This window comes from Hetaerina americana, unplaced genomic scaffold (genome assembly GCF_022747635.1).
Source record: "Hetaerina americana unplaced genomic scaffold, ioHetAmer1.1.p SCAF_41, whole genome shotgun sequence".
NCBI classification, from domain to species: domain Eukaryota; kingdom Metazoa; phylum Arthropoda; class Insecta; order Odonata; family Calopterygidae; genus Hetaerina; species Hetaerina americana.
In genome coordinates, this window is record NW_027286997.1 from 4,450,099 (window position 1) to 4,462,460 (window position 12,362).

The 12,362-nt window shown below is 37.4% G+C and overlaps 1 protein-coding gene across 1 annotated transcript in view; it reads right to left on the reverse strand.

The window, feature by feature from the left end:
• LOC139692782 (hemocytin-like) overlaps positions 1-12,362 on the reverse strand; it is a 201,104-nt gene that overhangs the window by 133,338 nt on the left and 55,404 nt on the right. The window contains exons 23-29 of the mRNA XM_071591062.1: positions 10,069-10,219; positions 7,463-7,644; positions 7,195-7,375; positions 6,928-7,058; positions 6,671-6,791; positions 729-872; positions 525-643 (exon numbers count right to left, since the gene is read on the reverse strand). Of these exons, the coding sequence (XP_071447163.1) occupies positions 525-643; positions 729-872; positions 6,671-6,791; positions 6,928-7,058; positions 7,195-7,375; positions 7,463-7,644; positions 10,069-10,219 (1,029 nt within the window). The remainder of the gene's footprint in view (positions 1-524; positions 644-728; positions 873-6,670; positions 6,792-6,927; positions 7,059-7,194; positions 7,376-7,462; positions 7,645-10,068; positions 10,220-12,362) is intronic.

Genomic DNA, 12,362 nt, shown 5'->3' on the forward strand with positions numbered 1-12,362 from the left:
TCCATCAGATAAATGAAACCATAAACACAGTAATCAACCCGAAGGTCGGTTTGATAGGTGATGGTGGAGTTCACCCAGTACTAAGCCCAATGGCGTGTGAGAAATTCACACATCAGGGTAGGGGGGCCAGTTCCTTTCCATGTGCCAGTTATGGTTTCCCATTAAGATCTGGTACCCAAAAAATCACACAGCTTGGGTGGAGCTGAAGGTGCCCAGAGAGGCTTGCCCAGGAAGCGAACCCAGGCCCTCCGGTCAGTAGTCCAACACTCTACCTCCTGGACTACCATATCCCCAAAACCATTACATATTCATTGCAAACATCACTTATTTCCCACCTGATGTTGATGATCTGCCATGAGTGCAAAACATATAATTTAATGTCTAAACGCACCATTTTTGCTTCTTTCCCACTAATAAAGAAGAAGTTGCATGAAATTGGGGTACCAACAGCTTCAGTATTAAATGTCGATCATTCAAAATCTGATAATGATGTAAATAAGTAGAAGCAATCATTTCACAAATACCTCTCCAGATATGGATCCAAGGCAACTTCTGAGTGACAAGGTTGAAAGATTTCAGACTTCAAGATACCACATTTCTGCAATGCCCAAACTTTTCTATTAGGGTGTGTGACACATGTGTCCTGAAAAAAGATAAAGCATTGTTTAGACATATGAAACATTAACTTAAGCTCAATTGCATTTGATGGACAAATGTGTAGATCTTACCTTCACTTCAAACGATTCAGGGCAATATTCCTGCATCTTCCACGAATCACCAAACACCATAGGGGACACTTCACTGATGCCACCCGATGGAGTTTGAAAATCATCACGCTCATTATCATTGTAATTTCCACAAAGTCCCCGAATCTGAATAAAGGATAGAAGCATACTTGCTACAGTAATTTTGCAAATAAGAAAATCACAGGAACAAATAGTATAAGTATTGCATTAGCCATTTTCTAACGCATAGCTTATGATCAAAAACTAATATAGGCATCATATTATTACAGCACTGACACCATTACAATATTTAATGATGGACACAACACACAAGGTCTATCCTTAGAGTAGTAGGACTGAGTTGATGAAAAAAAATTTATTGCCAGAATTGATACATTCACTCAAAAATCTTCAAAATAGCACCCATGAGCTTCCACACACTGCTGCCAATGGGTTTTCCACGCCTTGTATGTATGCTTTCTGGAATGCTGCTAAGCTCCCTCATCATGGCCTATTGTGATGCTTCCACTGAGGCATGGTGATGTCTTTTCATAATGCATTTGAGGCGAGAAAAGAGGAAGAAGTTTGGTGGGGCATTGTCTAAAAAATTTGGATCCTCACTCCTCACATGGCGGAGAAGCTCTTGGCAGACGCGTGGGCGAGTTTCTTTTTGTTCTTTGTCCGAGAGCACTTGCAGCACCGACTATGCACACGCGCCTTTCTCATGCCCATGCTTTTGCTAACAATTTGATGCACATCACTTTTAGGGATTCTAAGTCCTTTAGAAATCATGCAAACACCTAATCTGCAATCCCTATCCAGCACAGCCTTCACTCTTGCAAGTTGTTCATCACATTTTGTGGTCAAAGGGCATCCTGAGCTTTCGGCGTCTTCAACATTTTCTCTATCCTCCCAAAACAACTTGTGCCTCTTAAAAACACTCGATCTACCCATGGTGTTATCACCTTAAGCTGCCTTGAGCATGTCATGAGTCCCTTTTCTCGTTTTCTCCAGTTCCATGCAAAATTTGATAGCTTAGTGCTGTTGCAATAACCAGTTTATGACAGAGCATAATGACATCACATTAAAGAGGTTTTGCAAACAAACAATCCGTACTCCACAAAGGCTGGGAGCCAAATGTCTCCAGCCTTTCCTGAGACTCCCATTCCTCGAAGCCAGCCAAAGAAACCATGGCTCATCCATCCATCTATCCGGGAAAAATAAGTCATACTACTTTCGGGACAGACCTTGTATCATGAAAATCACTGAATTAAATAAATGAATGATGCCATTAGAAAATATCAAGAGGTGATTGCATTGCAAAGCCCCTAAGGTCCATCTAAGAAACGCTCATTTGCACTTTATCTTAGCATTTTAGCTGTGAAACTGAATGGTAGGCAATTACTAAAAAACTGATACAAATCTATGCTGTGAAAAAAGGCTAAAATACAGTCTATGACAATAATTAATGCCAAATTAAAACACATTTTGGCAGGGATACCATTATGATGGCAATACATGTGTATAATATTAAAATGAACCAACCAAACTTGTACGCACTATTGATTACTCTCATATTACCAGAAATAAGCTTTGAATCAAATTTCCATCATGTAACTTAAGCTAACCTCTGGAATTCTAAAAAGTTGCTGTTATCAAACCTTTTCATTAATGGCCCAAAAATAAGTAAGTTCTTCCTGCAAACTTACCTATATCTTTAAAGCCTTCTCACATCCCTTTTTTGACCTTCACTGGAAAATAAAATGATAAACTATGCTTCTTTCCCAAATTTTGCACTGCCCGTAACTTATTTAGCTATTCATGAAGTGGAAAGACTTGATGAAGAACTGCTGCACTTGCCGGGCCATAAGATGAATTTTTTTCCCTAAAATGTGCTCTAAAATCAGCATGTGTCTTTTAATGGGCCAGGGGTACATGTGGGTATAATTTCGACCAATAATTCCACACCCTAGTGAAAATCCTTGACCTTTCCTAGTAAAACATTCCCTGTTTACCCAAAAGATTACAGCCCAAATCATTCATTAAACATTGCCACACTCAAAATTTTTCAGAGGAAAATACATCACCGTTTCATGTAAGATTGTACAACAGATGGAGCTAGGTACTAATTAGTCACTGAATATGCACTCAACTATAGTTGATGGAAAAGTGATTGATATTAATGTGCTAATTGAGTTTCACTTTTCATCAATCCACAGATAGATAGATTTTTTCGCCATAATAATAATAATAATAATAATAATACATTTATTTGTCCGGAGATTTGTTGCATATTCATACATACACAAATATAGGACACGTCAAATATAATTTTCACAATTTCACAATAGAAGAGATACAATATATAAATATATATATATATATATATATATATATATATACATACCAATACACTAGTATAATTACATATCAATTGTTTAAGCCGGAATTGATGCATTGCGACAATTCAAGGTATTCATTTACAGAATAGAACATATTATTTTTTAAAAGGTTAAACAGCTTTTTCTTGAAAACAGGTACTTTTGTTTCATATTTGATTTCATGGGGAAGTTTATTGAATAACCTTAAGCCCATTGCTTTGGGCCCATGGGCAGTATTGTGTGTCCTGACAAATGGTTGGTGCAGGTCATTGCAGGTCCTTGTGTAGTGACTATGGTAATTGTGGTTGGACTTATAATGGGAAATATTACCCTTTGCATGTAAGATGACATTAAATATATATATGCAAGGTACTGGTAATAAACAAAGTCTTTTGAAGAGAGGTTTACATGGTGCATCGCAAGGAGCATTGCTCATAATGCGTATAATCCTCTTTTGGATTTTGAAGATTATGCCCGCATGGGGAGAGGAACCCCAGAAGAGGATACTGAAAGTAACACGAGAGTAAAATTCACCATAGTAAATGGATAGAAGGACCTCTAAATTTACAGAATACCTAATATTTCTAATAAGGAAGCATAGGGAGCTTAACTTGCTGCGTAATTTGAAAATATGTTCCTCCCAAGACATGTTTTTCTGTAGGATTACTCCCAGGAATTGGGTACTGGAATTTTGGGGAATGCTCACACCTTCTACATCTACTGAGATTGCAGATGAAACTTTCTTTTTATTCGAAAAATAAATCAGGCTGGACTTATTTAAATTGGGCTTTAGAAAGTTATGAAGACACCATGCATTGAAAAACTGAGCTACTTCGGCTGCTCTTTCTGTCAAGCTGTTTACTGAGGAGGCTGATACAATGATATTTGTATCATCAGCATACAGTATTGGGTCTATCCCCTTAATGAGCTTAAGATTGTCTGGGAGATCATTGATATAGATTAAAAATAAAATAGGACCAAGTACAGAACCCTGGGGAACACCCAGTGTTACTTCTCTACCAGGGGAAACAAATTTGGAGCCATTACTTGAGAGCTCAACATACTGATGCCGTTCACTTAGATAAGATTCAATCCATTTGTAGGGCGTGCCTCTTATACCATAGCATTTCAGTTTATATAGGAGTAACTGATGATTGACGAAGTCAAAAGCTTTACTGAAATCGAAAAATAATCCTAGAGTTTCAGTTCTATTATCCAATCCTGAAAGTATTTGATTCACCATGTGATATGTGGCTGTTGTAGTGGACCTTGTTTTCCTAAATCCATGTTGAGATGTGGATAATAGCTTATATGTCTCAAGATATGATACAAGACGTTGATAAAAAACTATTTCAAATATTTTCCCCAGCTGGTTTAACAGGGATATTGGTCTATAAGAATTCATTGCCATTTTGCAACCTTTCCCTTTGTATATTGGCACAATTTTTGCTGATTTAAGAGGGCTCGGGAAAATTCCAGTTTTTAAGGATTCATTAATTAAGAACAGCAGCTGATCCTTAATAGCATTAAACGACCTTTTTATGACTATCCCTGGGATGTCATCTAATCCAGGACTAAATTTGTTAGTTAATTTATTGATTACGTTGGTCAGTTCCATGGCTGAACATGGGAATATATATAATGAATTGCATGAGTTAGGAATATGAGAATAATTAGCCGAATTGACTGAAACTGTGGGATTTTGATGGGATAGGTAGAAATCATTCAGGATGGAGGCCATTTTAGAGTAATCTGATATAGCATTACCAGCGGAGTCCTGCAGTTGAAGATCTTGTACATGATGTCGACCCTTTGATTCGTTAATAATTTTCCAAATCTCTCTAGATTTATTGTCTGCATTGGTAAGTCTAAGGTTGTTGAAAGATTTTTTGGCATGCTGTAAGGTTTGGCGATAACTTTTCTTGAGTACTGAGTATTCTAGGCGATCTGCTGGATTTGATTTACTTTTGTAATACACTGCGGCGTCTTTCATTTTCTTTGAAAGCCAACGAATTTCATCAGAGACCCACTGACTTTTGTAGTTAACAGAAGAGCTTTTGTTTTTTGTATGCTTCAGGACACGGGGAAAGCAGATTTCAAAGTAATGTAGATAGGTGGAATAGAAGTATTCAAAGCTAAGGTCGAAGGACTTAAAGGAAAACAAATCGGACCAGTCATGGGAATTTAATAAGTCACAAAAGGCGATCATATTCTGATCAGAGAAATACCTTTTGTAGTATTTTTTACTTTCTTTGGATGTAGACACAGCAATTGTAGAAAGAAGTGGGTAGTGATCAGATATGTGGGCATTAATGGTATTTGTTTGTACTAGATCAAGGTCGATATTAGTTAGTACATTATCTAAAACTGTTTGCGAACTAGCACTCACTCTAGTAGGTTCACTGTTGGTAGCATTGATGTTGAATGACGTCAGTAAATCCATGAATTCCTTTTTAGCTTTAGAATCGGCCATAAAATTACAATTAAAGTCACCTGTAATTATTATGCAAGGCTCATGGATTGACCTATGGATTATTTCCAAGAGTTTCGTCAGTTTGGTCAGGAAAACGCAAAAGTCACTCTTCGGCGAACGATAAATAGACAGTACATAAAAAACAGTAGTATCCATTTTGAAGCAGGAAACACAGCATTCAAATGATTGTTCTTCATTGAGAAATTCGTACGGGTAACCAATGGGAATATGGGAAAAACATTCAGACAGTAGGATTAAAACACCACCATTTTTGTGAACAGTCCGGCAAAAGGCACTAGCGATGACATACCCAGGCACATGAAGAGAGTCTAGTTCACTCGCATTTAACCAATGTTCGTTGACACAGATCACATGGGGTTGGTACTCGTTTACTAGAACCTCGAGGTCCAGTAATTTATTACGTATGCACTGAATGTTTATGTGCAAGAGCTTCAAATAACGTGTTATCCTTCCGGCGCTGGAGGGAGGCGTGGCTTCAAAAAAGAAAAATTTCCCACGAACACATTTTTAGGCCAAAAGGCGGCATTACTGAGGGTAGACATAGAACAATACATAATTGTATGGGCTTTGTTAAGATTCAATTAAATTTATGGGTGCATTAACATATATAAAAACTCATAGGAATAATAATGTACATGAAATATATGATTATTAAAGATTTAAAAAACAGATTTCCTTGCATTGGCTCTTTCTATGCATTCTAGGATACTATAAAAAACATTATTTATGAAGAAGTCTTTGAGCGCTATTTGAATTTACTTCCTTGGGGGAGTATTCGTTCTAGCTTCTCAGAGAGTCGATTGAAGAGCAGTCTTCCCGAAACTTCTGGGTTTTCTGTAGTGCTGCTACTCTGCAATTATGCCATTATAAAGATTATCCTTACCCCTGGTGTCGTACTTGTGAGCATCCCTATTTCTGACCAGTGAAGGGGTTTTGGTGCAGGCACACAAAATCACATTATGCATATAGATACAGGGAATGGTCATGACTTTGTGACATTTGAAGTACTCCCTGCAGGATTTTCTTCCATTTAGTTTAAATATAAGTTAATTATTAACCAAGAAACTTACCCTATTCTTCCAAGATGGATCAATTTTCAGGTAGAGTCTAGTCCCTCTGTCCCATTGTAACACTACTCCTAAATCAAATACTTCAGCAAACACAAAAAGACCTGCTTCTCGAAGAGATATTCTATAAAGGAAAAATTAGCTCTTCAATTCACTTACAAATTATAATCATAAAATCAAAGATATACTTGCATACATATCATCCATAATTTCAGGTACTCACGCAAATCATCAACCCACTTATTTATGTTATATTTTACCTTTTCAGTCCCGAAACTGTTGCCAATGGTTTATCCTTTGTAAATGTAATGGATTCAAATTTATCTTTGGAGCCAACCTTCAGAGTCACATATTTGAAGCACGTGACCCCTCCAGATCCACAGGGTACATTCTGAAAGTGGCAGTAAGTAGTCGTACGAGCAGATCTCAAATAAACATCTAATTGAACACATAATTGTGATAGTAAAAAAAAAGCTTTCTTTACAAATCTAGCTTGAAGATACATACTATTTATAAGTGATAATTACCTGAATTGTTACTTCAAAAGCATCATGACTGTTGAGTTTTCCTTTGGCAAACATGTAATCACAGGAGCCATGGAAATCATAGATCTTCCCGTCAAATGTCTTGAAGTGTGACTCTCCCCAGGCCACGCAAATACCAGCACATATCTTTTCTGTACAGTTCCATCTCCCCGTGGAACACGTGCTTAAATGATCAAGGAAAAACATGCATGCAGAAAATTCTCAAAATCTCAAGGTGAATGCAATTACAATTTAATTATGCTGCAATTACCAAGTGTTGCAATCTTCTTGAATCACTTCTGATTCTGAGTAACTCCTTCCTCCATGGTGACAAGGACAGCTTGCAGGTAGGATGCACCGCTTACTATAAGTGTCAAGCACAAAGCCTCTCTTGCACTTGCAACCTGGTTTACATTTGGCTGGACTGAAGGCGGGTGCAGCCTTGTGCATGGTCTAGAAACATTAAATGCAAACCTTTACATTAACATTGCAAACCAAGTCTATTGCCAGCAAACATAACGATATTTTTATTCAGGTAACATACACGTATAATAACAATAAATTTTTATTAAATATAGAAATGTACAGATGGACATTAGATAATAAATAATTCATTTAATTGGAAAGAATAGAATGCTTAGCATTCAATCCATTTCAACACATGCTACTTCTGGCATTAAGAGAAGGCTGATGCCAGGTTTCTCTCCACGCTTTTCCAATACTCTCTAAACATCCTACCAACCAATCCGTGAGGGTGCAAATGGCCTTAGTTACCAGTCATCTCTCCAAGTACTTACAATTAATCTCTAAAAAAAGTTTTAGTTCTCATCCCAAAAAAGGATAAAGCCATTCATTTGTGAGGACAATGGAACAATTAGTGCGATTTCATGAGCAGCTAAGGCATTGTCAAGTATCATCAAGAGGATGGAGAGGAGGGCAAATGATTACTATAGGTATCAAAAGCTTGGGTTCTGGAAGGGGAGAGCTATGAATGATGCCAGAGCCGAAAAGTCACTAACAGAGAGGGAGAGAGAGTACAATCAGGATGTACAATGGACCTTTGCTTAGCGAGTAGCTCACATAACAAGTACTTTGCATAGTTAGCAAAAAGTATTTTTTTAAATGTCTTGCTTGCTGAGTGACTTTTCTCATAGCAAGTAATGAATATTTTACATAAATTTACAACGGAAAGTTTGTTTTGCAATATGAGTGTTTTTCATTGCAAGTATGACTCTGGAACAAATTATGCTCATTATACGATTGATGAAGTTCTCTCGGGTCTTCCACCAGGTCAGGGGTTCCATGGAAGGAGAAAAGCACAACGACCCGGCGACCAATCAGGAGGCTCCCCTTCGTCGGACCAATCGGAAGTCACCTGAGTCCGAGCGTGCATGTATATAAGGTGGCCAAAAACCGAGTGGCAATCATCATCCCTGAGGACGATGCACGAGTCGGGCATCGAAACGTCGGCCAACATAGAACCCCTGACCCGGTGGAAGACCCGAGAGAACTTCATCAAGCAGATACGCCGGGAAAGCACCAAATCTTACTTCTCATTATATGAGTTTCCACTGTATTTGACTGTTATGTAGATTCCAAGAAGGCATATGGTGGAGTAAATTGGGTAGAATAAATTAATGTATTGCAGAAAATAGGAGTAGATTGGAGGAATAGGCAGGTTATCTGTAACCTGCATCTATCTCATACAGCTCAGGTGCAAGTGGTGGATGTGCAGTTGGTATGGGCAATGCTAAGAAGAGGAGGCAGACAAGGATGCCCATTATTGAACGTGTTATTCAATATATATCTGGTAGAAATGGTCAGAGAGGCATTTGAAGCTCTAACGATACGAATGAAAGCCTGTGCGGAAGTCATAAAATCAGCTAAGTTTAGCTGATGACTATGCTTTAGTTTGTCTGCCAGCCATGGGGTTGGAAGCATTGACAAGTGAATTGGGAATTCAGTGCAATAGACAAGATATGAGAATTAATTTAAATGAAACAAAGGCTATGTGGTTTTCCAGAAAGAGTAAGGCTAAGTTAAATGTTCAAATACGAGGGTGACAACTAGAGCAGGTGGAATAGTTTACATATCTTGGAAATGTTTTTAACCAAAATGGTCAAAGTAGTAGGCGCTTTAGGAGAATTGAACAAAGCAAAAAAGCTTTCAAAAGGGGGAGGGAGTTGATGACAGGGACATTGAGCTAGGATGTTAAGAAGAGACTTGTTAAATCTTTCATCTAGAACGTGGTTTTGTAAAACACGAAAACATGGTCATCAAAGTAGAATGACAAGCGTAGATTGGAGGCTTTTGTTAAATGTGGGTGGGGAGAAGGATGAAGAAGGTGAAGTGGACAGAAAGGAAAACAAATGAGGAAGTGCTAGGCATGGAGGGGGGGGAGAGGGCATTGTCGGGAGATATCATAAGGGGACAGGAAACATGGATGCAGAATATATTGATTGGTGATGGGATGTTGGGATATTGAAAACCCCTCTTCTCTTTCACAAGACTGAATGGCAAAGCAGGCAGGTAAAGGACAACCAGTTTTTTTGAATATCCTGTAAATCAAAACAAAGAGAAGTGCCTTTCACTTGTACTAACCAAGTCCTATTCATTGGAAAATCTCAAAGCTTTGATTTCAGATGATGTGTTCCAAAGACATTACCAAGGATTACAACCCAGGACCCTGAGATATGCAGTCAAACACTCTACCCACTAGGCTACCAAACACACCAAAGAATGGGAATAGAAAAATACAAGGAATAAATATAACAAGTCTCCCAGAGTGACTGTCCATTGAAGAAATCACTTGTTTAAGGATAAATGAAGTAAGAGTAAAATAATGAAGAGATGCACAGTGAATTAATTCAAACTTACTTTGCATGTGACTGGTTCTGCAGATTCGCAGACTGTGAATTCTTCATTGTTAGTGGAACTGCAAGTGGTCCTGAGTTGCTCAGTAGAGGGGAAGTCCTTTAAATCCTGCTTTGAGGCCCAGTGGCAGTCCCAGAGAGCATTGCTGCAAGTGCTGTGTCCAATGAAATCGAATTTGAACAATGAATGTACGACATGAGGTTATCACAACATACTAAGTATAGTAAATAAGGTAGAATTATCCACTAGCTGATTAGCCTATCAAACTGAATACTTCACTTTACTCCAATAAGTAGGTACAAAAGAAATCAGTTAATATAAAATGAGGATATGACAAAATTTAGCTTCAATCATCAATACCTGAAGTGATCAACAATCCTCCATGAAAGGAAAGAAGTTTATAGAGTATTCCAACAGCTTCGTATAATCATTTATCAGGGCTTGTAGGAGTAATGATAGCTCAAGGAATTAAATAAAAATAATTTAACTCAGTATTAAGCATGAAATGTGAAACATAAATAAGTAGTTTAAATGCTTTAAATATTTTTATGGTGCATGAAGCAAAACAATAGAAAGTATTATTCCTGTGACAAGTATATTTCAATTATTACAGCAATTATCAGAGTATAATTAAGCATGTCTCAAGATATAACAAAAAAGATAATAGCCAAAAACTAATGTTCTGGTGAATGTTTGAAAGTCCCCCTTGAATATTCACTTGACAAACGTTTTATTATCGGCATAAACCAATTGGGCTAAAAAGCAAAAGGCAAGGATTCACAAATATCACAACTACCTGCATTTACTTTGACGTGACCCCTTTTTCCTCAAGCACTAGCAAAATGTTTGTTTGCTTCCCTACTGAGCATATTTCTCCTGTTGCCAATTCTCCATGGTCAGCTCCAAGCAATAATGACTGAGCTTGGAAACGACCAGACAGATCTGGACGAGTAGTATTAGCCAAATACTAAACACTGCCCACTGCCTTCCTGAATCACCACAGAGCTGGCTAATTTCCAATAATTATTTCGCATACATGTGATCTTTTGCACCAATATCCACCCAATATTTTTTATGACTAATCTTCTTTAAAACATTCATAATCACATCTCACATTCTCTTGTGCTTGAAATCATCCGCAAACACTGATACAATTATTAATTCTGGCAGGATTTCAGATCGTTGAAGGATAGAGGCATGCAGAAGTGACACAATATCCCACATGATTGCTGTATGACACTGCTACATATTGGCATTTTTAAATGTCACAGTAGACGAACTAATTCTCTTTACAATGAACATTGCATAACATAAGAAAAGCTCTGAAAATTTCTAATAAATGCATTTTTCCTTATTAATGAAAAATCAAAAAATTCCCAGCATTGAAATAGGAATTTACTATTAATACACTTATAAATTACACAATGACATTTCATAATTAATACACTAAGTTGCCATCTGCAATTCTCAAGTACCGTCTAAAATTCTCAAGCTGGGGTCAGGGACAAAAAATAGGTATATGCCTTGAAATTTTAATATATGTACATATATACTTTAATTCTGAATGATATTCACAAAAAATACAGGACAATAAAAGAAATTTGCAATATTGCAAGTGTGTTGACCTCTGCGGAGGGCTGACATGAAAAATTTAAACCTGATCAAGTTCAAAGAACTGTGAGAGATGCTACAATGGTTACTTTAATGGAGTCATCCACTGATATGTATTAAAATACAGAAAATACAATGATAATAAAAATCGTTTGTCTTGACAGGGACTCAAATCAGGATGTCTCAATTTCCAGTCGAGTGCTTTATCCAATTTAGCTTCCGAGGGGGTCCTCTTACATTGCTAATTTCTATGGGTAAGATTTTGTAATTCTGGCAAAAATATTCATATAGAAATCTTCGGAGGGTAATCAAAAATGGTAAAGAAAATCATTAACCAGTTGAAAAATCAGGGATCTATGAATTACAAATAGGGAGCTTTGATGACATTAGATCAAACAAACAGGGAAAAACTTCTCAGTTAGATACAGAGAACTCCATTGCCACTTGTATTTGAAGTTTCAGTCCAAATGTTCCCATGCATTATATCAATTGAAGACAACTCCAGCAATCTGTACCACTCACTCCACGTAATTTTGAAAAGTAAGGCATCAGGGTGATGGACAGTTTAGAACAACTGAAGATCCTTTTCCACAATAAACATTTTATCCATTTAAACAAATGAATACCCTCCTCTGCCATTCTAGGTGTCCCCACACATTTGTGCCCCCTCCCTGCTGCTTACCTTC